At 47.7% G+C, this 27,896-nt stretch overlaps 1 protein-coding gene across 7 annotated transcripts in view; it reads left to right on the top strand.

Annotated features, from left to right (window-relative positions):
• The window catches only part of CYLD (CYLD lysine 63 deubiquitinase), a 328,802-nt gene that overhangs the window by 203,434 nt on the left and 97,472 nt on the right, over positions 1-27,896 (top strand). For 6 of the 7 annotated variants that reach the window (XM_063945313.1, XM_063945314.1, XM_063945318.1 and 3 more), the window contains 5 exons: positions 705-764; positions 10,559-10,941; positions 13,846-14,011; positions 16,340-16,481; positions 16,572-16,694. In XM_063945313.1, the coding sequence (XP_063801383.1) occupies positions 705-764; positions 10,559-10,941; positions 13,846-14,011; positions 16,340-16,481; positions 16,572-16,694 (874 nt within the window). The remainder of the gene's footprint in view (positions 1-704; positions 765-10,558; positions 10,942-13,845; positions 14,012-16,339; positions 16,482-16,571; positions 16,695-27,896) is intronic. The other variant, XM_063945317.1, reaches the window with a different exon arrangement.

The following is a 27,896-nucleotide window of genomic DNA, read 5'->3' as shown; positions in this document are numbered from 1 at the left end:
TCCTTTCCTTGTACTGTCCATCTCCTCTGGGCACAGTTTCTCTAACTGAGGTCTGGAGGAGGGGCATAGAGGGAGGAGCCAGTGCACACCAGGAACTAAATTCTTTCTTAAAGTGCCCATGTCGCCTGCGGAGCCCGTCTATCCCCATGGTCCTTACGGAGTCCCCAGCATCCTCTACGGACTACGAGAAACAGATTTACCGGTAAGTAAAATCTTATTTTTTTTGCTTTTATTAAAAACAGTAGACTGCATTAACAGCTCTGTCCTGCAAACTTCACTTATTTAGTCCCCCTGACGGTGATGGCACCCATTTGAGAAGCCGTTGTTCTTCAGGGGGTTATGGATTCTATGCAGTCCTAAGCAAAACTCCAAGCTTTCCCCACCACATCATCTGTTCAATGTCGAAAGAGCGAAAGAACTCACTTTACTTTATTTACTGGTTATCAGTAATATACTCTACTCTAGCGTGTGAATGTAACCAACGATAATATTATAGGGATTATATTTTCAAAATATAAATATCTGGATGCATCAATGAATAGTGATTGCTCGGTGCACTTTGTAAATTAGTTCTTAAATTTGTTTTTCACAATGAAATTGATCAGTGGTTTAAAAACAACAAATGCCATCACATATTTTTTTTTATGTAACCGCTGTATTTTTAATAAAATGTAACTACAAACATAGCGCCTGTGCCCTTACAGCTCGCGAGAGGTCATCACGAGGGGCCAGTTCTGGTGTTCCAGAGAGCAGCCGCTGTGAAGGTACATCAATCACATTTCTTACACTGCTCTTCTTAAAGACTATACAGAGATTTACTTAGAAACCGCAACCATAAACCTAAATGCACATGTGACATGAGCAGTGCTTTTACCTGTGCACATGTAGCACACATTTGTTAGTAGTTTTGCATTCGGAATGGACAAGTGCATGCAGCAAAACTTTCTTTTTGAATATACTGTAGGTGCTAATTCAGACCTGATAACTAGCAAGCGATTTTTTCACTGCTGCGATCAGATAGTCGCCGCCTACAGGGGGAGTGTATTTTAGCTGTGCAAGTGTGCGAACGCATGTGTAGCAGAGCTGCACAAACTGATTTTGTATAGATCGGGTCCATTGGAGGCTGGCACTTAAAGAAATCTTCAGTGTGTGCTGGCTCCTCCCCTCTATGCCCCTCCTGCAGACTCAGTTTAGAAAAATGTGCCCAAGGAGCCGGGTACATTCTCTGGAGCTCCAGAGAGTTTTCTTCAGAAATTTGTTTTAGTTTGTTATTTTCAGGCAGCATTGGCTGGCATCAGTCTGCCTGCATCGTGGGACTGAGGGGGGAAACCGAACCAACATCTTATAGTGTTAATGGTCCGGTTCCCTGCTGACAAGACAAAGCTCCTCAGGTGCTGTTTCACATACCCCTAGGGTGTGCGTGCACGGCGACAGCATGCCGCCACCCCTGATAGTTGCCGAAGACTCTGGTGCAGTGAGTACAGACACCGGGGGCCCCGGTTAGCGGGTCCCCGGTGACAGTGGTGGCATAAGGCCGTGGCGGGCACGCGGCTGCGGTGCCCACTGCGGACACTCTCACTGGCGCTGGTAACCCCATTTCCTGCGTTTTGGGACACGAATGCCAGTATAATGCCACACAAGGGACCGTGCGCCATTACGTGGGCGTGGCTTCCCGGAGAGCGGGACCAGCAGCTCAGAGGCGCCATTTCCTGCTGCCTTAGACTACAGGCTGCACGCAGGGAAGCACTGCTCCTCCAGGGATCCTCCAAAAGTCACCTTGTACGGTACCAGGGGGATTTATAGAAAGGGGGACGCATATATATTGTTACCTTATCTAAGGCTCTGGTTTATGTCCAGAAAAGCGCTGCTTTAGCTGAGAGGCATTGTGTGCTGGTCTCATTCCTCTCTGTATCACTCCATACTGACTGTCTTGGGGTTTTGAGTTCATATTACTGTGTTATTTCACTTTACTGTGTGTGTGGGTTCTGCTGTATCAGCATGTCTGGTGAAAAAGCTGTGTGTCCATCATGCAATACAAAGTTTTCCCCTTCTGGGGGATCTCTACTGGGTAATCAGTGCTCTCTTTCTTCTCAGGGTAGCAGTACACAGGAACCTGAGTGGTTAGAATCTGTGGATGATTTTTTAGTCAATGATGCTGACCGGAGACCGGCTCCTCAGCCCCCCCTGCTGGTCTCACATAAACGCACACTCTCACATGTACTCCAATCTGACTCTGAAAATAACATGCCGGATTTGGAAGAAGGTGAAGTGGACGTAGAAGGGGACAATACTCTGTCTCAGGGTGTGGAAGCCCTAATATATTCTATTAGGGAAGTCCTCAATATACGAGATAAAGAGACAGAACCTGATGAAGAGTTGTTTTTCAATGTGAAACCAAAATCTACTGCCACATTTCCTGTCTCCAAGGAATTAAACACACTTTTTAAAGAGGCATGAATTAATCCTGACAAGAAATTTCAAACCCCTAAGCGGTTGCTGAATTCCTTGTCTTTCCTCCCTGAGGATAGGAAGGTATGGGAGGACCCTCCGATTGTGGATACCTCAGTGTCCAGGCTGTCACGTAAGATTGTGCTGCCTGTACATGGTGCTCTCTCTCTAAAAGATCCTGCTGACAGTAAGACTGAGACTATACTCAAATCCATTTACACTGCAATAGGAGTTGCACAGAGGCCCAACATTGCTTGCGGTTGGATGACCAGGGCCATTGTTAAATGGTCTGGTAATGTCATTGAAGGGTTTGGCACCTTGCCTCAGGATGAGATCCTGACTCTGCTGCAACATATCCAGGATGCAGCTAACTTCATGAGTGAAGCGATCAAGGAGATAGGCCTCATTAATGCTCGTTCCACGGCTATGGCGGTCTCAGCTCGCAGAGCTCTGTAGCTGCGACAAATGACAGCGGGTGCTGATTCCAAAAAAGGCGTGGAAAATCTTCCCTTCATGGAGGATGCCCTGTTTGGGTAAGAATTAAACAAGTGTATTTCTCAAGCAACGGCAGGTAAGTCCACCTATCTGCCATCTGCTGTGCCTCCGGCCAGACGTCTTTACCCCGGTTCCTCTCTACAGTCCTTTTGTGTGGCCATGTTTAGAGGCAGGGCCAGGGGTCCCTCAAATGCTGCCAGAGGAAATAGAGGTAAATCTCGCAGACCAGCAGCTGCTAATCACTGGACCAGGTTTCAGGTTCTTACTCCAAAGCCCTCCGTGTGACGGTTGGCCCCAGCTGCAGGGGAACTTTCAGGTGGGTGCTCGACTGCACTATTTCGCCCATGTGTGGTCAGATTCCTGCCGGGACCCTTGGGAGAGGGATCTCATATCCCAGGGGTACAGGTCAGAATTTCAAGCAATCCCTCCTCACAGATTCTTCAGGTCAGGCTTACCAGCTTCACCTATAGCAAAAGTTACCTTGCAAGACGCAATTCAAAAACTTCTCCACACATAGGTGATTTTCTGGTGCCTCCTCTGCTCAGGAGCAAGGGATTTTACTCAAGCCTATTCGTGGTTCCGAAACCGGACGGTTCGGTGTGGCCAATCTTGAACCTCAAGTCTCTGAACCCATATCTACGTGTGTTCAAGTTCAAGATGTAATCTCTCAAGGCAGTGGTTTCTGACCTGGAAGAAGGGGAATTCTTGGTATCCCTGGATATCAAGGATACATGTCTGCACATCCCGATATGGCCCCCTCATCAGGCTTATCTCAGATTCGCAATACAGGTCCTCCACTTCCAGTTCCAGTCCTTACCCTGTGGCCTATCAATGACATCGAGGGTATTCACAAAAGTTATGGCAGAGATGATGCTGCAACTCCGCATGATGGGAGTGAACATAGTCCCTTACTTGGACGATCTCCTCATAAAGGCGGTGTCCAGGGAGCTTCTGTTGCAAAGCATCAACTTGACTACACGTCTTCTTACGGACCATAGGTGGATCCTCAGTTTCCAAAAAGCTCACACCTGTAACAGTCGCAGAGGCTTCAGTTCCTGGGGATGATACTGGACACTGTGTCCCAGTAAGTTTTCCTCCCTATAGAAAAAGCTTTGATGATTCAAGCTTTGGTCCGCTCTGTGCTCAGACTCCGCAAGATCCGTTTGGAATTCTCTCTGTAGGAACATATTCACAGGGACTAATTTTCTCGGTACAATAGCAGGTTTATTTATACAGGGTAAAGCAGTGTACAACTGTAAACAATAAGTAAAAACCAGGAATGATTGGAGAACACAAAAGGAAAGGGAGAACTGGAATTGCACTTGCAATGCTGGGAGTCTGGGAAGTACTTGACAGTACTGGATACTAGAGAACACACTTGTGATGCTGGGATTGGAAACTCACTTGTAATTTTGGGGACTGAGGAAACACAGAGACACTTTGGACTGTGAAGGCACTTGTAACACTGTATAGACACTGTAATATAGCAGGATGCACTTGAGCAGAGAATGCAGGATTGCACTGTAGAAGGTTAGCACCGTAGCAGGATGCACTTGAGCATAGAATGCAGGGTTGCAGGATTGCACTGTAGAAGGTTAGCACCGTAGCAGGATGCACTTGAGCAGAGAATGCAGGGTTGTAGGATTGCACTGTAGAAGATTAGCACTGGAATGCAGGGTTGCACTGTAGAAGGTTAGCACCGTAGCAGGATGCAATTGAGCAGAGAATGCAGGATTGCACTGTAGAAGGTTAGCACCGTAGCAGGATGCACTTGAGCAGAGAATGCAGGATTGCACTGTAGCAGAGTAGCTACACAGGATAGCTGTTGGAGCCTGGCAGTACTGTGGATGCTTTTAGCAGTAGAGACCAGCATAACCAGGACCAGGAACTGAGACAACCTTGACACGATGAACTGGCAACTGGGAGCCTCTGTGGCTGGCCTATATAGTGAGTTCAGGTGCTGCTCACAGCTGTGGTAACAGCTAATTACCAAGCTGCAGAGTGCTGAGCACTAGAGCAGAGAGCGCCACCCCAGGCATGGAGGAGAAACTGCATGGATCGTGACAGTACCCTCTCCCTAAGGAGCGGATTCCAGACGCTCAACACATGTCAGAGTCTGAATCAAAAGGTAAAGGGCATATCAGGGTATCCTCATGCTGCCAAAGAAGTCCAACAGAGGCTTTCAACTTAGACTTTCCCTTTTTCTTCTTTCTACTTTTTGTAGATTTCTCAGCAGGAGCAGTAGACTGAAGCTGAAGAAAACCAACAGGTAAGCTGATTGCTGGAGTCTCTGAGCTGGCAACAGGAATCTCGGATGAACCAAGATAGATAGGAACCTTAGATGGCCCCGGCTGGGCAGAAACCTCAACTGAAATAGACCGGTTCCCTGAAGACTGATAAGAGCATGAATTGAATTTCTTAATTACCACCTCACTGAAGGCCACAAGATTGAGAAGAACTGGGTCATTGGTTTCAATTAGTGGACTAGCCCATTCCAAGGCTTCACCTCTGAAGGTAAGGAATAACAATTTAACTATGTTGGAGGGAGTAATTCCGAGGGAAGGGTCTGTCTCCATCATGGTAAGATATCGGTTAACCAGTGCGAAGTATTGCGTTAAATCTCCATCAAAGTAATCCAAAGATGGAGCGTTGGATGAATTCTGTGAAGTGGAAGCTTGATTTTCTGGAAACACTGGAGATGGAATAAAAAATGGAGCATCAGGACACTGAGGAGGGGACCGACTTTCAGGAGACTGGTCAGGAATACATGATAATCCTAACCGAACGTTGACTAGAGATTTGGATGGCGCTTTCTGGATTTGGTCCTTCCTGGAAGTCCTGTGAGACTGAGCTGTACCCAAATCGTGAGCCAACAAGTTAGTAGTAGGATTGGAACCCAGGACTACAGCAGTGCCTACGTGCCTAGACATATGGCTTGTGTTGTGAGAAACGGGAGTGCTAGATTCATCTTCTGAGATTGGCATAATGCTCAGAGCCCCCTCTTGGGGCTGAACTAAGCAAGGAGCCCCCTCTTCACGGGGCTGGGCTAAGGCAGGAGCCCCCTCTTCACGGGGCTGGGCTAAGGCAGGAGCCCCCTCTTCACGGGGCTGGGCTAAGGTAGGAGCCCCCTCTTCATGGGACATCTCTGGCTGGGCAGCACTCTGAAGACTCTCTGGCTGGGCAGCACTCTGAAGACTCTCTGGCTGGGCAGCGCTCTGAACCTCTCACTGGGGCTGGACGCCTTGAACCTCTCACTGGGGCTGGACGCTCTGAACCCCTTCCTGGGGCGACATGCTCGGAAACCCCTCCTGGGGTGACAGGCTCGGAAACCTTAGGTGGAAGACCAGTTTTGAGACAGATGGTATTTAAAGATTGGAGATGCACTCTGCCCCCATTTCTTGGTTTTCGAATGGGACAAGTTAGAGTAAAATGTCCTTGACCCCCACAATACAGGCAAAGTTTATGGTCTCTGCGATGCTGGCGTTCCGTTTCTGACTAGGTCGAGGGAAACTTTGGAACTTGCCTCTTATCTGTGGAGGAGAGGTGCCCCTAGCATGCCTAGTCCATGGGTCAGAAGAAAACTCCTTTTCTGGAGAAATTTTACTGGGGTCCACCAATCTCGCCAGGAATTCAGGTACAATGCATAGAATACTGGATACTAAAGTCTGTAGCTGGTCTAACTTTTCCTTTAAAATCCTCAGTTGTAAGGAATCTAAAGGAGGTGATATCTCAGGAGCGGAGTAGTTAAGGAGCTGTGAGAAAACTCCCTCAGGCAGATTGCAATTACCTTCCCTGCTGTTTGTCTTTGTCAGAATCTGTTTGGAATTCCCTCTGTAGGAACATATTCACAGGGACTTATTTTCTCGGTACAATAGCAGGTTTATTTATACAGGGTAAAGCAGTGTACAACTGTAAACAATAAGTAAAAACTAGGAATGATTGGAGAACACAAAAGGAAAGGGAGAACTGGAATTGCACTTGCAATGCTGGGAGTCTGGGAAGTATTCGAAAGTACTGGATACTAGAGAACACACTTGTGATGCTGGGATTGGAAACTCACTTGTAATTCTGGGGACTGAGGAAACACAGAGACACTGTGGACTGTGAAGGCACTTGTAACACTGTATAGACACTGTAATAGGATTGTTCTGTAGCAGAATTAGCACCATAGCAGGATGCACTTGAGCAGAGAATGCAGGATTGCACTGTAGAAGGCTAGCACCGTAGCAGGATGCACTTGAGCAGAGAATGCAGGGTTGCAGGAATGCACTGTAGAAGGTTAGCACCGTAGCAGGATGCACTTGAGCAGAGAATGCAGGGTTGCAGGATTGCACTGTAGAAGGTTAGCACCGTAGCAGGATGCACTTGAGCAGAGAATGCAGGATTGCACTGTAGCAGAGTAGCTACACAGGATAGCTGTTGGAGCCTGGCAGTACTGTGGATGCTTTTAGCAGTAAAGACCAGCATAACCAGGACCAGGAACTGAGACAACCTTGACACGATGAACTGGCAACTGGGAGCCTGTGTGGCTGGCCTATATAGTGAGTTCAGGTGCTGCTCACAGCTGTGGTAACAGCTAATTACCAAGCTGCAGATACAGAGCAGAGTGCTGAGCACTAGAGCAGAGAGCGCCACCCCAGGCATGGAGGAGAAACTGCATGAATCATGACAATCTCGGTGCACCTTTGCATCCGACAACTGGGCAAAATGGTGGCCTCCTACGAGGAAATCCAATTCGGCAGGTTCCATGCCTGTCCGTTCCAGCTTGATCTATTGGACAAGTGGTCGGGGTCTCACCTGCACATGCGCCAGAGAATATCACTGTCGCCAACAGCAAGGATCTCCCTGCTATGGTGGCTACAAGTCTCTCACCTTGTGGAGGGTCTGAGTTTCGGAACCCAGTCTTGGATTCTGTTGATGACGGATGCAAGCCTCCGCGGTTGGGGGGCTGTGACCCAGGGGGCTCATTTCCAAGGGAGGTGGTCGAGTCAGGAATCTTCCCTTCCGATAAATGTTCTGGAACTCTACAGGCATTGTCTCTCCTCCAACATCAAGCCATACAGGTACAGTCGGACAAAGCCACGGCGGCGGCGTTCCAGGGAGGAACAAAAAGCAGGGCCGCAATGCGAGAAGTGTCAAGGATACTCCTCAGGGCGGAGGCTAACGCAAGGGCCATATCGGCCATATTCATTCCGGGAGTGGACAACTGGGAAGCAGACTTCCTCAGCAGGCACGACCTTCAGCCGGGGGAATGGGGCCTTCACCCTCAGGTGTTTCAACAGCAGGTTCAAAGGTGGGGCTGACCACTGATAGACATGATGGCTCTCGTCTCAACAAGTAGCTCCGTCACTACTGTTCCAGAACGAGGGATCCGCCAGGCTGCTGCAGTGGACGCTCTGGCGGCGCCGTGGACCTACCAGTTTGTCTATCTATTTCCTCTGATTCCTCTCATTCCCAGAGTGTAAAACGACTCAAACTGGAAAACGTTCAAGCAATTCTAATTGCACCGGATTGGCCTCGCCGGGCCTGGTATGTGGACCTCCTGACCATGTCTCTGGGAATGCCCTGGCCTCTACCACTTCTCAAGGATCTTCTTCAACAAGGGCCGTTCGTCAATCTAGACTTACTGTGGCTACGTTTGACAGCTTGTAAGTTGAGAGGGAGATCCTAGCCAGAAAGGGTCTTCCGTCCAGGGTTATCTCGACTATGGTGAAAGCTCGAAAGGCGGTCACGTCAAAGTATTACCACCGTATCTGGAAGAAGTATGTTTTTTGGTGTGAGGGTAGAAAATATTCTACTGTGGAATTTCAACTTGGCCATTTTCTGCTCTTCCTTCAAGCAGGCATGGATGGTTAGGCTTCATCAAGGTTCAGATATCAGCCCTATTTTCTTCCAGAGACAGCTGGCTGTAATTCCGGAGGTACAGACATTCCTGAAGGGTGTCCTTAGTATTCAACCACGCTTTGTCCCTCCCACGGCTCCGTGGGATCTCACGGTGGTCCTGAATTTTCTTCAATCAGATAGGTTTGAACCTTTGCACAAGGTGGACTTAAAATATCTGACTTGGAAGACCGTCATGTTACTGACTTTGGCCTCCGCAAGGCTTGCGTCGGAATTGGGGGCCTTACCCTGTAAGAGTCCTTTATTTAATATTTCACGAGGATAAGGCAGAGCTCAGGACTCGCCACAGTTTTTGCCGAAAGTGGTATCGGCTTTTCACATTAATCAACTGATCATGGTTTCGGTGATGTCTGACACATCGGTTGCTCCAAAGTCCTTGGACGTGGTTCGGGCTTTGAGAATTTAATTACGTCAAAAGAACAACTTTACGACGCTACCAAGATTGGATGTTCTGCTTCCAAGCAGTTGCATTGCCCGTTGGCTTGGGCTGACTATCTAACATGCTAGTTCTATTCAGGCCCGCTCCACTAGATTGGTGGGTTCCTCCTGGGCAGCTGCCCGTGGCGTCTCGGCCTTACAGTTGTGCCGAGCTGCTACTTAGTCTGGTTCGAACACGTTTGTAAAGTTCTATAAGTCCGATACCTTGGCCGGTAAAGACCTTCTGTTTGGTCAGGCGGTTTTACAGGGGTCTTCGCACTCTCCCACCCATTGTGGGAGCTTTGGGACTTCCCAATGGTACTAATACCATCCCAGTATCCCCTAGGACGTTAGAGAAAATAGGAATTTAATACCTACCGGTAATTCCTTTTCTTGGTTGGGTCTGCTGTTGCTGTCACTGTTCCTGTTCCTGTTCTGGTTAGCGTTGCTATCCTTTGTTACTGTTGTGTGTTGGTTCGTTGCCTCACCACTATTGTTGTCTATTTTTCCTTCTTTCAAAGGTTGTCCGTCTCCTCGGGCATAGTTTCCTAGACTGAGTCTGCAGAAGGGGCATAGAGGGGAGGAGCCAGCACACACTGAAGATTTCTTAAAGTGACAGGCTCCAATGGCCCCGGTCTATACCCCCCATGGTACTAATACCATCCCAGTATCCCCTACGGACTACGAGAAAAAGAACGGTAGGTATTAAATTCCTATTTTTTAGGGATACCTCCTTTTTATTTTCATATTTACAGATAGGGGCCGTGACTAGGGATGGTGATCAGGGGTGTGGCCAAAACCTTCAGAACATGGGTCTTCCTGGATTAGCATAATTTAACTGCTTCAGAACCTTATTAAACTTACTCAGAACATTAAAATGTATACCCTCGCAGACTCACTGCGCTTGCCACAGGTTACTATTCCTAATAGATGTCCATGTGGATAGTAACATTGGGTTGAAGTTACCGAAAGGATAAAAGAATAAAGGGCAGACTAGATGGGCTGTCAAGTTCTATGTTTTTATGTTTCTATATGCCAGAGCTCACTCATACCCTTTATATGCCTCAGAGCCCCCTCATGCCCCCTTATGTGCTTCCCCCCTGTATGTTCTGTATTGTACCCCTATATGTTTTGTATTGTACCCCCTATATGTTCTGCATTGTGTTTCTCCCCTGTCTGTATTTTCGTTACCGTGTTAATCACCACACCCCCCTATTCCCTATTGTGCTTCTTTAATTGTATACTTCATTAGTAACTCAGCGTTGTTAATGATTTACTTTCTATTTATTCCTCCTAGTTGTGGAAGACTCTGCAAAATCTCTGACTGAGACATCCCCATCCTCATTTGGACACTGTTCGCCCCCTCTACAGCCTACAGCAAGCAGCTGCTCACCTGGAGAGAATAGATTCCACTCTCTCCCCTTTAGCCTTTCCAAGATGTCCAGTACTAATGGCACAATGGGGCACACACCCCTGTCGTTGTCTGTGCAGTCAGTCATCGGAGAATTAAACCATGCATCCCTGCAGGACAGCCCACCAGGACCTCAGCACCTTTCCAATCTGCACGGCCTAGAGGTGGGATCACTGGCAGAAGTTAAAGAGAACCCCCCGTTTTATGGGGTGATCCGCTGGATTGGTCAGCCTGCAGGTGTCAACGATATGTTAGCTGGACTAGAGCTGGTAATTAGCAGCAGATCACTTAAGACTTGAGAATCTCTATAATGCTACTGTGGGATTGGTTACGCCTTTGTCATTACGGCAGTATTTACATAATTTGGCAAGTTATAACAAATACAGTCTACACTATCTAGTATTAGTTTCACATTTCATTTTTTGATTGTGGTAAGCGATCGTTGAACTACCGTGCTTTATTTTTTCTATTTCCTATGATTTTGTAGGGCTGGTAAAATGATGTGCTGTACTGCTATAAAGTGTGTTTATGGCAGTCACATCTTAGTTATAAGGCTGCCCTCTGCTAACACATCTAGTTCCAGTGAGAAACATTGCAGAACGACTAAAATATCTGTGAAAAGAGGACACCCCTGGTCAAATCGCAGAGTTCACTGAATCGCTATGCGAAACGAGATCTGCAGGGTACAAAGTTAAATATAACATTTTCCTACACATGTTAATACACAGTTACTATTATTCTCTTACATTTTATATGTGCAACAGCTTGGGCACCCTGACCCATAATAATCGTTCCTTTGGCAGAAATGACAGTTTTGGTTTCTTAGTGCCAGCTAATAGTCTTTCTGTTCTTGCTGTAGAATTGTTCTTCTCCCTCTGCCATGCAGAATTCTTCTAGATTAGGTTGTCCTGCATGCACTGTATCTCCGTAGCCTTCACGGACAAGTTTTGGGGTACGTGAAGGCTGCTGAGATAGGAAGTGAGAACTAGCAGCGTCCGAGATTGCCGGAGGTGTGCAGTGCAGGCTGATCTCAGACGTTTTTTTTTAAAGCGGCAGTCATTTACCAGGCAAAACCATGCCTTGTGAATGACTGCCGCTTTAAAAAAAACGTCCGAGATCGGCCGGCACCCCGCACCTCTGGCAGTCTCTGACGCTTTTACTTCACACTGATGGTTTGGACCATGGTCTTACTGACATATGCATATCTTTACATATCTGACCACTGCAGGGGGTCTGGAGTGACTTGACTAACCTTTCATTTCGTAATGATGTTTCTGGCTGTACTTTGTAATTGAAATTTTAGGTGACCTAATCTGAACAGTGCTGTACTCACTTTAGACTGTACAAAGAAGAGCAACTAAAAGATCGTAATATGTATAGTTTGGAGCACATAAGGGAAAGGGGGAACATGATAGAAACTTTCAAGTACATGAAGGGTTTTAACAAGGGACAGGAGAGAGACATTATTCAAAGGAAGAGAAGTATTAGAACATGAACTGAAACTGGGGGTAGATGGTTTTAGGGGAAATTACACAGAAAGGGTAGTTTATAGAGGAAAAGGAAAAGCCTCCCATCAGAGGGCAGAGAGCAATTTAAACATGCATGGGATAGACATAAGGATATCCTTATAAAGGGCCTAATTCAGAGATGGACGCAAACCCGATGGTTTATGTACATCTCCGATGGTGTGAGATCTGCACATGTGCAGATGCAGCACTACACGTGCAGATTTCGTTCTGCGCGTGCCCTCGATGCTGGAGCCTGATTGACAGGTTGCGCCAGTTTGGGAGCAGCGACAGGGAACTTCCCAGAAAACTGGGGTGTTTAGGACTCCTTTTCTGGGCATGCCAAGGCCAATGGCTACGTCCTTGGATTCAGCTTCACTGGCTCTTGCAGTATGATTTCCCCACTTAACCCTGAGTAACCTGAGGGTTAAATTGGGTACACATTGAGCAATATGTCATCCGATCTAGCGGATAGGACCGATATATTGCTTACATCAGCACATATTGGGCAGTGTGTATGCCCGATATGCAGGTGCCTGCGGTCGCTAGCATTGTTATCAGGTTTGATGTGCTGCACATCAAACGTGCCAATATCACTAGCGTCCTGTAGTATGCTAGTGAAGGGCGGAACATAATCGTTCCATCCTTCATTAACATCGTTACAGTGAGTATGGGCAATCTGGGCTGGTGGGCATTCTATCCAATGTTAGAACGAATACCTGTCGCTCAAGTGTGTACCCAGCTATACTATGATTTCTGATGTTCATGCAGATGATCCGATGCTGCGTCCTTTGATGCAGCAGCAGATCAGAGAAGCCGGCAGGAGGAGTCTATTTATACAAGACGCCTCCAGCAGCATTAGCATATTTTTGCACAGCAGCTCCAAAGATGCAGCTGCTGTGTGAACTACGTCCATCTCTGAATTGTGCCCACAGAAAGAAGGATACAATAGGGTTTGAGGTTATCATAAGGTACAAAAGGTGCAGACAAGATGGGTCAAGTGGTTCAAATGTGCTGTCAAATTCTATGTTTCTATGATATTTATTCATGATAGTGTATTGTTATTTAATTTAACTTTATATTCAATTTATCTTTGTCCTTTTAGAAGAACCCATTTTGTTTAGAGTGAGCGCAGTAATTTGTTTTGTCTTATGAATTGACTTCCCCTATCCTGCCAAACCAGCTTTGAGATCTCTAAAATATAAAATAATATATAAATACAGCAAATAGTAGTTGTGTATTAAATGTGCAGAAATATGTTTAACTTTGTACCCTGCAGTGATTTTTTTTTTTTTACTTTAGAGATTTAAGGGGGACATTTACTAAGCAGTGATAAAAGCGGAGAAGTGAGCCAGTGGAGAAGTTGCCCCATCAACCAATCAGCAGCTCTGTATGATCTTATAGTATGCAAATTATAGATGTTACTTCAGTGCTGATTGGTTGCCATGGGCACTTCTCCACTGGTTCACTTCTCCGCTCTTATCACTGCTTAGTAAATGTCACCCTTAGTGAGACATGCCCTTTGACCAGTGGCACCCAAATGTTTGCATACGACTGTAGATGAGGGTGTTGCATTATTCCATTTCATATTGAATGTAGTGACAGTGTGTCCCTGTGAGGAATTTATTGAACCTTTTGTGGTGCTTCTTTTGCTATGTTTTTTATCAGGAAGATGAATGTGCAGGATGCACAGATGGCACTTTCAAGGGGACAAGATTTTTTACCTGTGCCCCCAAAAAAGCACTTTTCGTGAAGCTGAAGAGCTGCAGGCCAGACTCCAGGTTCGCGTCACTTCAGCCGGTCTCCAACCAGATAGAACGATGTAACTCCTTAGGTAATGACTACGTTTATCAGATCAGAGCCATAACACTAAAATCTGATTGTATGATCTGTCTGGTCATACAGATACTGTTTCATACCATGTCATTGTTACATAGCACATCTAATTGCTGCCCTAACAGTGACCTGTTTTGTACTAAGTAATAGATTCCCTAAACCTAACACAAACTGCCAAGCTAACCCTAATACCCTATCCCTAATACCGTAACCCCTAAACTAACTCTAATACCACATCCCTACCCTATTGCTGACCCTAACACTCCTAAACCCCGACCCTAACGCAACCTTAACCCTAAATCTCACCATAACCCCTAACTCTAATATTAGGGTATTAACCTAACCCAAACCGCTAAACTAACCATAATACTCTAACCCAAACTACTAAATGAACCATAATACCATATTCCCATGGCCCAGGGTATTAGGCGTGGTCTGTACCCAAGTTCTAAACATGCATACTAATTTTCCAGATTTTCCTGCTAAGCACTTTGGTCTGATCCGTTGCCTAGCCTGAATTGTGTGACATTACATTTTCAGTCAGTGGAATGTGTAGTGGATATTATAATGGTAATGGGACACTGTAATGTGGCACAATATGAACTGGCGGGCACTGTAATATGTTATAATCCAATCTGCTCATTGTAGTGTGGAGGGGCCTATAATGTTACATAATAAGAATTGGGGTACTTTATAGTGCCTCCATTTCATACTGTGCCACATTAGTGTGGCATAATATGAGCTGAAGGGCATTGTAATGTGGCACAGCATGAACAGGGGGCACTGTAATGTGGCTTAATATGACCTGGGAACATTGTATGGCATAATGTGTACTGGCAGCCCTACAATGTGACATCATATAAACTGGGAATTACGATGGTTCATAAAATAAACTAGGCACTACTTTGGGGCATATCATTAACATTGCACTACTATAGTTCAGAAAATGAACAACTGCTGTGGAGAGGTGTCTCAAAAAGCACTGGGACAGGGGGGCCCTCAATATGTTGCTATGGGGCCCACAAAGTTCTGGTTACACCCCTGCCTATTCCTAATATCTTAACCCCTAAACTAACCCTAATACTTTAACCCTAACAGGAAGACTGGATTAGCCATGTGGTTCTCTTCTGCTGTCAAATTCTCTGTTTCTATGATTCATATAATATTGTTTCTGGAGTCTGTAGCAGTAAGAGTTAATGTGAATAGCAGTGAGTCATTTCTTAATTGGACATACAACCCCCAAATACGTGTTAAGCATTTTAAAGGAGAACAACATGTCCTTGACTGGCAACTCTTTCTATGTTGTTCACTGAAAGCTGACATTTTTCTGTGTAAGTCTGTTTTCTAATACCCCTTTCACACCGCACAAATAACCCGGTATCGACCCGGCATATTGCCGGGTCGGCGTGAAAGGGGCATTGCCGAAATCGCGGGTCACCTGACCCGGCAATTCAACCCGGGTATAAAGCAGTGTTATACCCGGGTTCAATACCGGGTCAGTGGCTGCGTAAACGGGCTCCCGGGTCGACGGAACCCGTTTACTAGATAAGGAGAGGCGACGCGGAGATGAGCTCATCTCCCAGCGCCACCTCCGCCCCCGGCTCTGCCCCCCCCCCTGCTGCTATGGCAACCCACAAGGCTTATTGCCGGGTCGGGGAAGCCAGCAGCAGCTGCCAAATGCCGGATCCCACCCGGGAAGGACCCCGCTTCCAATTCCCGAGTGGGGACCGGCATTGGCAGTGTGAAAGGAGTATAAGTGACGGATCAATCAACAAACTGTTCCTGTTACTCATACACTGCTGCGCAGCAGAGTGTTGTACAGTAGTTTCTACCTGACAGAAAGCAAAATCTATACATCACTAGTGATCACTAAATCTCCATTTCTCTGAGACTGCCATACACCAGAGGATATGGGATGAGATGCAGTAAGCATACTAAAAACAGACGGGAATACATTAGGTATTACATAGGTACTACATAATTGTTAAATTTACTCAAAATATAGATTTTAAAATTATGTTTTATGTTTAGTTTTAAATCCAGTGTTCCCGTCTATGTAGCCTGATTATGGAATACATATGGTTACACTGATGAGATGAGCATAGTGTATCTTCTAGATGTTGGGCAAACATACTATATTAATACTATTTGAAACATATCCTTTCACAATGGTATTGGTATGTGGATTAGCTCTCATCCATAGTAAAATACTATGAAATCCTGACTATAAAGTCATCTGTGACAATTATTTGGGATATATTGTGTTATTCTGGGGCTGTGGTATACTTATTTGAAGTCATTGTTTCATTTGTTTATTTACTTTAAGCTTTTGGAGGATATTTAAGTGAAGTAGTTGAAGGGAACACTCCTCCAAGAACAGAAAAGGAAGGATTAGAAGTTATGATTGGAAAGAAGAAAGGGATACAGGGGCATTACAACTCCTGCTACCTTGATTCAACTTTATTTTGGTGAGAAGCTAAAATATTCCTGCATCCACTGTCACTGCACCGTGTACACCCCCGTAAGCAGGAAATAATGGTTCTCGTCTGTCCATGCAGCTTATTTTCCTTCAGTTCTGTGCTGGATTCTGTCCTCCTGAGACCGAAAGACAAAACCGATGTGGAGTATTACAGTGAAACTCAAGCACTTCTTAGGACAGAGATTGTGAACCCTCTGAGAATGTAAGTGAAAGAAGAGTCGTACATGTAATTGCATATATTTCTTATACAGACGTAGCCTGATCTTTGTAATTACCAAATGCTCTTTCGGTAACCAGCAGTGTTTCAATGGTAATGCTCTCTCAGCACTCCAGGCATGTCTGGACCTGCAGTATTAAAAATATAAATTGTAAGTGTGCTGTAATGTACTGTATTCATGTGTTTTCTCTTACGTCCTAGAGGATGCTGGGGACTCCGTAAGGACCATGGGGTATAGACGGGCTCCGCAGGAGACATGAGCACTTTAAGACCTTTTAATCTGCGTGAGCTGGCTCCTCCCTCTATGCCCCTCCTCCAGACCTCAGTTAGATCCTGTGCCCAGAGGAGACTGGTTGCACACTGGGGGAGCTCTACTGAGTTTCTCTAGAAAAGACTTTTGTTAGGTTTTTTATTTTCAGGGAGCACTGCTGGCAACAGGCTCCCTGCTTCGGGGGACTGAGGAGAGAGACGTAGACCCACTTTGCTGGACTGATGGGCTCTCCTTCTTAGGCTACTGGACACCATTAGCTCCAGAGGTTCGGAACACAGGTGTCGTCCTTGCTGTTCGTCCCGGAGCCGCGCCGCCGTCCTCCTCACAGCGCCGGAAGATAGAAGCCGGGTAAGTATAGGAAACAAGAAGGCTTCGATCTTCATGAGGTACCGCGCACCGCGCCATTGCTCCCACACACACACAAGGCACAGCAAGGGTGCAGGGCGCAGGGGGGGCGCCCTGGGCAGCAATTAAGGCCTCATATTAGACTGGCACAGATATATAGACACGGCGGAGGCAGTATATATAAAAACCCCGCCAGTATAAACAAATAGCGGGACCGAAGCCCGCCATTGAGGGGGCGGAGCTTGATCCCTCAGCACTAACCAGCGCCATTTTCTCCACTGCTTGCTGCAGAGAAGCTGCTCCCGGACTCTTCCCCTGCTGTACAAGTAACAGGGGGCAAAACGAGGGGGGGGGGGGGGGGGCACATTGATTTGGTGCTAAATTTGTTATAAAAGCGCTTACAGGTCTGGTACTTTGTTTCAGAACGAAGTGGCGCTGTGTGTGTGCTGGCATACTCTCTTTCTGTCTCCAAAGGGCCTTATTGTGGGTCTGTCCCCATATCCATATATTCCAGTGTGTGGGGGGGTCTCAGTACGTGTGTGTCGACATGTCTGAAGCGGAAGGCTCGTCTAGGGAGGAAGCAGAGCAGATGGTGGTAGTGTCTCGCCGACGGATTGGGTGGACATGTGGAATGTTTTGAAAGCTAGTGTGGCTTTATTACATAAGCGATTGGACAGGGCAGAGTCCAAAGACCAAGCAGGGAGTCAATCCATGGCTCTTGCGGTGTTACAAGACCCTTCAGGGTCCCATAAACGTCCCTTTACCCAGATAGCAGACACTGATACCGACACGGATTCCGACTCCAGTGTCGACTATGATGATGCACTGTTACACCCAAGGGTGGCCAAGAGTATTCAATACATGATTATTGCAATAAAAGATGTATTACATATCACAGAGGACCCCTCTGTCCCTGACACAAGGGTCTGCATGTTTAAGGAAAAGAAACCTGAGGTAACGTTTCCCCCATCTCATGAGCTTAACGCTTTATTTGAAAAAGCTTGGGAAATTCCAGACAAGAGACTGCAGGTTCCCAAGAGAATTATTATGGCGTATCCTTTCCCCTCAAAGGATAGGTTACGGTGGGAATCCTCACCCACGGTGGACAAGGCCGTGACGCGCTTGTCCAAGAAGGTGGCCCTACCGTCCCCGGACACGGCGACCCTAAAGGATCCTGCGGATCGCAGGGAAGAAACTACCTTAAAAGCAATTTATGTGACTAAGGGAGCCCTGCTCAGACCGGTAGTAGCGTCGGCATGGGTGGGTAACGCAATTGCAGCTTGGGCAGATAACTTGTCATCTGACATGGACACCCTAGATAAAGACAGTGTTATATTGACCTTAGGTCACATCAAGGACGCAGCGTTATATATGAGGGAGGCTGCGAGAGATATTGGTCTTTTGGGTTCAAGAGCCAATGCCATGGCAATTTCGGCTAGAAGGTTCCTATGGACTCGTCAATGGACTGGTGATGCTGACTCAAAGAGACATATGGAGAGTTTACCTTACAAGGGTGAAGTTTTATTTGGGGAGGGCCTCGCGGACCTGGTTTCCACAGCTACCGCGGGTAAGTCTACTTTTTTGCCTTTCTTTCCCCCACAGCAAAAGAAAACACCTCAATATCAGATGCAGTCCTTTCGGTCTCATAAGTTCAGAAAGGGGCGTGGCTCATCCTTCCTCGGTAGAGGTAGAGGGAAAAGTACACCAGCTACGGCTAGTTCCCAGGAGCAAAAGTCCTCCCCGGCCTCTACCAAATCCACCGCATGACGCTGGTGTTCCGCTGCGGTAGTCCGCATCGGTAGGGGCACGTCTTCAACTCTTCAGCCAGGTCTGGGTTCAGTCAGACTTGGATCTTTGGGTGGTCAAACTTGTATCCCAAGGCTACAAACTGGAGTTCGAAGATGTGCCTCCTCACCGATTTTTCAAATCGGCCTTGCCAGCTTCTCCCCCAGAGAGAGCAATAGTTTCAGCTGCCATACAAAAGCTGTGTCAACAGCAAGTGATTATCAAGGTTCCCCTATTGCAACAGGGGAAGAGGTTTTATTCAACCCTATTTGTGGTCCCGAAGCCGGATGGTTCAGTCAGACCAATTCTGAATCTAAAATCCCTAAACCTATATTTGAAGAGGTTCAAATTCAAGATGGAATCTCTCCGGGCAGTGATCTCCAGCCTGGAAGGGGGGGATTTTATGGTGTCACTAGACATAAAGGATGCATATCTTCATGTCCCCATATATCCTCATCAGGCGTACCTGAGATTCGCTGTACAGGATTGTCATTACCAGTTTCAGACGTTGCCGTTTGGTCCTTCCACGGCCCGAGAATTTTCACCAAGGTAATGGCGGAAATTATGGTGCTCCTGCGCAAGCAGGGGGTCACAATTATCCCATACTTGGACGATCTCCTGATAAAAGCAAGATCAAGAGAACATTTACTAAAAAGCGTGTCTCTCTCTGAGAGTACTACAACAACACGGCTGGATATTAAATCTGCCAAAGTCGCAGTTGGTTCCGACAACTAGGCTGTCGTTTTTGGGCATGATTCTGGACACGGAAAAACAGAGGGTTTTTCTCCCAATGGAAAAGGCCCAGGAACTCAAGAACATGGTCCAGGACCTGCTGAAACCAAAAAGAGTGTCAGTTCATCAATGCACTCGAGTTTTGGGAAAGATGGTGGCGGCCTACAAGGCCATTCCGTTTGGCAGGTTCCATGCAAGAACTTTTCAGTGGGACCTTCTGGACAAGTGGTCAGGGTCCCATCTCCAGATGCATCAGAGGATACGCCTGTCCCCCAGGGCCAGGGTCTTTCTCCTGTGGTGGCTCCGGAGTGCTCACCTACTAGAGGGTCGCTGGTTCGGAATTCAAGATTGGGTTCTCGTGACCACGGACGCGAGCCTCCGAGGATGGGGAGCGGTCACCCAGGGAAAAATTTTTCAGGGAATATGGTCAAGCTAAGAGGCTTGTCTACACATCAATGTGCTGGAATTAAGGGCCATATACAACGGCCTGAAGCAGGCGGAGAATCTTTTTCGCAACCTACCCGTTCTGATACAGTCAGACAGCATCTCAGCCGTGGCGCATGTAAACCGCCAGGGCGGGACAAGGAGCAGAGCAGCAATGGCGGAAGCCACCAGGATTCTTCGCTGGGCGGAAAATCATGTAAGCGCTCTATCAGCAGTTTTCATTCCGGGAGTAGACAACTGGGAAGCAGACTTCCTCGGCAGGCACGATCTCCATCCAGGGGAGTGGGGACTTCATCAAGAAGTCTTTTCAGAGGTAACAAATTGTTGGGGACTCCCTCAAATAGACATGATAGCGTCACGCCTCAACAGGAAGCTTCGGACGTATTGTTCCAGGTTGAGGGACCCTCAGACGGTGGCAGTGGACGCCTTAGTGACACCGTGGCTGTTTCAGTTGGTCTATGTGTTCCCTCCACTTCCACTCATCTCAAAAATATTGAGAATCATAAGACGAACAAGAGTGCAAACAATACTCATTGTCCCAGATTAGCCTCGAAGGGCCTGGTATCCAGATCTTCAGGAAATGATCACAGAAGATCCGTGGCCGCTTCCTCTCAGAGAGGACCTGTTACAACAGGGGCCGTGTGTGCTCCAAGACTTACCGCGGTTACGTTTGATGGCATGGCGGTTGAACACCAGATCCTAGCTAGGAAGGGTATTCCGGGGGAAGTCATCCCTATTCTATTAAAAGCTAGGAAGGAGTTAACGGCGAAGCACTATCACCGTATATGGAGGAAATATGTGTCTTGGTGTGAAACCGAATGCTCCTATTGAAGATTTTCAGCTGGGTCGTTTTCTCCATTTTCTACAAACAGGAGTGGATATGGGCCTAAAGTTAGGCTCCATTAAGGTGCAGATTTCGGCCTTATCTATATTCTTTCAGAAGGAATTGGCTTCTCTCCCAGAAGTCCAGACTTTTGTAATGGAGTGCTGCACATCCAACCTCCTTTTGTGCCCCCAGTGGCACCGTGGGACATTAACGTGGTGTTACAGTTCCTTAAATCGCACTGGTTTGAACCTCTTCAAACAGTTGAATTGAAGTTTCTCACTTGGAAAGTGGTCATGTTGTTGGCCTTGGCGTCTGCAAGGCGGGTGTCCGAATTGGTGGCTTTGTCTGACAAGAGCCGCTATCTGATTTTCCATGTGGATCGAGCAGAGTTGAGGACTCGTCCTCAATTTCTGCCTAAGGTGGTTTCGTCTTTTCACATGAACCAACCTATTGTGGTACCTGTGGCTACGGATGCCTTGGAGGATTCCAAGTCCCTTGATGTAGTCAGGGCCTTGAAAATGTATATAGCCAGAACGGCTCAGGTTAGGAAAACAGAGGCACTGTTTGTCCTGTATGCAGCCAACAAGGTTGGCGCTCCTGCTTCTAAGCAGACTATTGCACGCTGGATCTGTAACACGATTCAGCAGGCTCATTCTACGGCTGGATTGCCGTTACCAAAATCAGTAAAGGCCCATTCCTCTAGGAAGGTGGGCTCTTCTTGGGCGGCTGCCCGAGGCTTATCGGCATTGCAGCTTTGCCGAACAGCTACGTGGTCAGGTTCAAACACTTTTGCTAAATTTTACAAGTTTGATACCCTGGCTGATGAGGACCTCATGTTTACTCAGTCGGTGCTGCAGAGTCATCCGCACTCTCCCGTCTGGTCTGGAGCTTTGGTATACACCCCATGGTCCTTACGGAGTCCCCAGCACCCTCTAGGACGTAAGAGAAAATAAGATTTTAAACCTACCGGTAAATCTTTTTCTCCTAGTCCGTAGAGGATGCTGGGCGCCCGTCCCAGTGCGGACTAAATCTGCAAGGCTTGTATATAGTTGTTGCTTACATAAGGGTTATGTTACAGTTGAGATCAGTCTCTGGCTGATACTGTTTGTTCATACTGTTAACTGGTTTAGTATATACCATGTTGTACAGTGTGTGTGGTGTGGGCTGGTATGTATCTCGCCCTTAGATTAACAAAATTCCTTTCCTCGTACTGTCCGTCTCCTCTGGGCACAGTTCTATAACTGAGGTCTGGAGGAGGGGCATAGAGGGAGGAGCCAGCTCACGCCCATTAAAAGGTCCTAAAGTGCCCATGTCTCCTGCGGAGCCCGTCTATACCCCATGGTCCTTACGGAGTCCCCAGCATCCTCTACGGACTAGGAGAAAAAGATTTACCGGTAGGTTTAAAATCTTATTATTTCTCTGGCGTCCTAGTGGATGCTGGGAACTCCGTAAAGACCATGGGGAATAGCGGCTCCGCAGGAGACTGGGCACAACTAAAGAAAGCTTTAGGACTACCTGGTGTGCACTGGCTCCTCCCTCCATGACCCTCCTCCAGACCCCAGTTAGAATTTTGTGCCCGGCCGAGCTGGATGCACACTAGGGGCTCTCCTGAGCTCCTAGAAAAGAAAGTATATTTTAGGTTTTTTATTTTCAGTGAGATCTGCTGGCAACAGACTCACTGCTACGAGGGACTTAGGAGAGAGAAGCGGACCTACCTGCTTGCAGCCAGCTTGGGCTTCTTAGGCTACTGGACACCATTAGCTCCAGAGGGATCGAACACAGGCCCAGCCTCGGTCGTCCGGTCCCGGAGCCGTGCCGCCGTCCCCCTTGCAGAGCCAGAAGCAAGAAGAACGTCCAGGAAATCGGCGGCAGAAGACTCCGGTCTTCATTAAGGTATCGCACAGCACTGCAGCTGTGCGCCATTGCTCCCTGTGCACACCACATACTCCGGTCACTGACGGGTGCAGGGCGCTGGGGGGGGGGCGCCCTGGGCAGCAATTAGAGTACCTTAAGAGTGGCAAATCACACATAATATAGCCTAATAAGCTATATATGTGTAAAATACCCCTGCCACATTATGATTATAAGAGCGGGAGAAGTCCGCCGAAAAAGGGGCTGGGCTATCTCCCTCAGCACACTGGCGCCATTTTCTCTTCACAGTGCAGCTGGAAGACAGCTCCCCAGGCTCTCCCCTGTAGTTTTCAGGCTCAAAGGGTTAAAAAGAGAGGGGGGGGCACTAAATTTAGGCGCAAATCTGTGTATTATAGCAGCTATAAGGGAAAAATCACTGTGGCTAGTGTGAATCCCTGCATTATATAGCGCTCTGGTGTGTGCTGGCATACTCTCTCTCTGTCTCCCCAAAGGACTTTGTGGGGTCCTGTCCTCAGTCAGAGCATTCCCTGTGTGTGTGCGGTGTGTCGGTACGGCTGTGTCGACATGTTTGATGAGGAGGCTTATGTGGAGGCGGAGCAGATGCCGATAAATGTGATGTCACCCTCTGCGGGGTCGACACCAGAGTGGATGGACATGTGGAAGGAATTACGTGACAGTGTCAACTCCTTACATAAAAGGTTTGACGACATAGCAGATGTGGGACAGCCGGCTTCTCAGCCCGTGCCTGCCCAGACGTCTCAAAAGCCATCAGGGGCTCTAAAACACCCGCTACCTCAGATGGCAGACACAGATGTCGACACGGATACTGACTCCAGTGTCGACGACGATGAGACTACTGTACATTCCAATAGAGCCACCCGTTACATGATTACGGCAATGAAAAATGTGTTGCACATTTCTGATATTACCCCAGGTACCACAAAAAAGGGTATTATGTTTGGGGAGAAAAAAGCTTCCAGTGGTTTTTCCCCCATCTGATGAACTAAATGTGTGAAGAAGTGTGAGTTTCCCCCGATAAGAAACTGGTAATTTCTAAAAGGTTACTAATGGCGTACCCTTTCCCGCCAAAGGATAGGTCACGTTGGGATACATCCCCTAGGGTGGATAAAGCGCTCACACGTCTGTCAAAGAAGGTGGCACTACTGTCTCGGGACACGGCTGCCCTAAAGGAGCCTGCAGATAGAATGCAGGAGGCTATCCTGAAGTCTGTATATACACACTCAGGCATTATACTGAGACCAGCTATTGCTTCAGCATGAATGTGCAGTGCTGCAGCTGCGTGGTCAGATTCTCTGTACCTTAGACAGGGACACTATATTGCTAACCATAGAGCATATTAAAGACGCAGTCTTATACATGAGAGATGCACAGAGGGATAATTGCCGACTGGCATCTAACATAAAAGCAATGTCCATTTCTGCCAGGAACTCTGCAGTGGACAGGTGATGCGGATTCTAAAAGGCACATGGAAGTTTTGCCTTACAAGGGTGAGGAGGAGTTTGGGGATGGTCTCTCGAACCTCGTTTCCACAGCTACAGCTGGGAAATCAACATTTTGCTCCATGTTCCCTCACAGCCAAAGAAAGCACCGTATTATCAGGTATAGTCCTTTCGGCCCCAGAAAGGCAAGCGGGTAAAAGGCGCGTCCTTTCTGCCCAGAGGCAGAGGTAGAGGGAAAAAGCTGCAGCATACAGCCAGTTCCCAGGAACAAAAGTCCTCCCCCGCTTCCTCTAAGTCCACCGCATGACGCTGGGGCTCCACAGGCAGAGCCAGGTACGGTGGGGGACCATCTCAAGAATTTCAGCGACCAGTGGGCTCGCTCACGGGTGGATCCCTGGATTCTACAGGTAGTATCTCAGGGGTACAAGCTGGAATTCGAGACGTCTCCCCCTCGCCGTTTCCTCAAATCTGCTTTGCCGACAGCTCCCTCAGACAGGGAGGCAGTGCTGGAGGAAATTCACAAGCTGTATTCGCAGCAGGTGATAGTCAAGGTACCCCTTCTTCAACAGGGACGGGGTTACTATTCCACAATGTTTGTGGTACCGAAACCAGACGGTTCGGTGAGACCCATTTTAAATTTGAAATCCTTGAACACTTATATACGAAGGTTCAAGTTCAAAATGGAATCGCTCAGGGCGGTTATTGCAAGCCTGGACGAAGGGAATTACATGGTATCACTGGACATCAAGGATGCTTACCTGCATGTCCCCATTTACCCCCCTCACCAGGAGTACCTCAGATTTGTGGTACAGGACTGTCATTACCAATTCCAGACGTTGCCGTTTGGTCTGTCCACGGCACCGAGGGTATTTACCAAGGTAATGGCAGAGAGGATGATACTCCTTCGAAGGAAGGGAGTTATAATTATCCCGTACTTGGACGATCTCCTTATAAAGGCGAGGTCCAGGGAACAGTTGTTGATCGGAGTAGCACTAGCTGGGGCAGTGCTACAAAAGCACGGCTGGATCCTGAAGTCATCTCTAGTCAGAGACCTCCTAAAACCAAAACAGGTGTCGGTGCACCATTGCACGCGAGTCCTGGGAAAGATGGTGGCTTCTTACGAAGAAATTCTATTCGGAGGGTTCCATGCAAGGATCTTTCAGTGGGATCTGTTGGACAAGTGGTCCGGATCGCATCTTCAGATGCATCGGCTGATAACCCTGTCTCCAAGGGCAAGGGTGTCGCGGTTGTGATGGCTGCGGAGTGCTCATCTTCCAGAGGGCCGCAGATTCGGCATACAGGACTGGGTCCTGGTGACCACGGATGCCAGCCTTCGAGGTTGGGGGGCAGTCACACAGGGAAGAAACTTCCAAGGACAATGGTCAAGTCAGGAGACTTCCCTACACGTAAATATTCTGGAACTAAGGGCCATTTGCAATGCCCTAAGTCAGGCAAGACCCTGCTTCAAAACCAGCCGGTGCTGATCTAGTCAGACAACATCACGGCGGTCGCCCATGTAAACCGACAGGGCGGCACAAGAAGCAGGATGGCAATGGCAGAAGCCACAAGGATTCTCCGATGGGCGGAAAATTATGTGTTAGCACTGTCAGCAGTGTTCATTCCCGGAGTGGACAACTGGGAAGCAGACTTTCTCAGCAGACACGACCTCCACCCGGGAGAGTGGGGACTTCATCCAGAAGTTTTCCAAATTATTGTACACCATTGGAAAGGGCCACAGGTGGACATGATGGCGTCCCGCCTCAACAAAAAGCTAAAATGTTATTGCGCCAGGTCAAGGGACCCTCAGGCGATAGCTGTGGACGCTCTGGTAACACCGTGGGTGTACCAGTCGGTGTATGTGTTCCTTCCTCTGCCTCTCATACCCAAGGTACTGAGAATAATAAGAAGGAGAGGAGTAAGAACTATACTCGTGGTTCCGGATTGGCCAAGAAGATCTTGGTACCCAGAACTTCAAGAAATGATCTCAGAGGACCCATGGCCTCTGCCGCTCAGACAGGACCTGCTGCAGCAGGGGCCCTGTCTGTTCCAAGACTTACCGCCGCTGCGTTTGACGGCATGGTGGTTGAACACCGGATCCTAAAGGAAAAGGCCATTCCGGATAAAGTCATTCCTACACTGATTAAGGCTAGGAAAGATGTGACCGCAAAATATTATCACCGCATATGACGAAAATATGTTGCTTGGTGTGAGGCCAGGAAGGCCCCAACGGAGGAATTTCAACTGGGTCGATTTCTGCACTTCCTACAGTCAGGAGTGACTATGGGCCTAAAATGGGTTCCAGTAAGGTCCAGTTTTCGGCTCTGTCCAATTTCTTCCAAAAATAACTGGCTTCATGGCCTGAAGTTCAGACTTTTGTTAAGGGAGGGCTGCATATTCAGCCCCCGTTTGTGCCTCCAGTGGCACCGTGGGATCTCAACGTGGTGTTGGATTTCCTGAAGTCGCATTGGTTTGAACCACTTAAATCCGTGGAGCTAAAATACCTCACGTGGGCAGTGGTCATGCTGTTGGCCTTGGCGTCGGCCAGGCGTGTATCAGAATTGGCGGCTTTGTCATGCAAATGCTCTTATCTGATTTTTCATAAGGATAGGGCGGAATTGAGGACTCGTTCCCAATTTCTCCCAAAGGTGATTTCAGCTTTTCAGTTGAACCAGCCTATTGTGGTGCCTGCGGCTACGCGTGACTTGGAGGATTTCAAGTTGCTGGACGTAGTCCGGGCCCTAAAAATCTATGTTTCCAGGACAGCTGGAGTCAGAAAGACTGACTCGCTATTTATTCTGCATGCACCCAACAAGTTGGGTGCGCCTGCTTCAAAGCAGACTATTGCTCGCTGGATCTGTAGCGCGATTCAACTTGCACATTCTGCGGCTGGACTGCCGCATCCTAAATCTGTAAAAGCCCATTCCACGAGGAAGGTGGGCTCTTCTTGGGCGGCTGCCCGAGGGGTCTCGGCTTTACAACTTTGCCGAGCAGCTACTTGGTCGGGGTCAAACACATTTGCTAAATTCTACAAGTTTGATACCCTGGCTGAGGAGGACCTGGAGTTCGCTCATTCGGTGCTGCAGAGTCATCCGCACTCTCCCGCCCGTTTGGGAGCTTTGGTATAATCCCCATGGTCCTTACGGAGTTCCCAGCATCCACTAGGACGTCAGAGAAAATAAGATTTTACTCACCGGTAAATCTATTTCTCGTAGTCCGTAGTGGATGCTGGGCGCCCGTCCCAAGTGCGGATTGTCTGCAATACTTGTATATAGTTATTGTTTAACTAAAGGGTTATTGTTGAGCCATCTGTTGAGAGGCTCAGTCATATTTCATACTGTTAACTGGGTATAGTATCACGAGTTATTTGGTGTGGCTGGTATGAGTCTTACCCGGGATTCCAAATCCTATCCTTATTGTGTCAGCTCTTCCGGGCACAGTATCCTGGCTGGGGT

This window comes from Pseudophryne corroboree, chromosome 11, assembly GCF_028390025.1.
Source record: "Pseudophryne corroboree isolate aPseCor3 chromosome 11, aPseCor3.hap2, whole genome shotgun sequence".
Lineage (NCBI taxonomy): Eukaryota > Metazoa > Chordata > Amphibia > Anura > Myobatrachidae > Pseudophryne > Pseudophryne corroboree.
The sequence above is the reverse complement of the archived record's forward strand: the minus strand, read 5'-3'. Positions and strand labels throughout refer to the sequence as shown.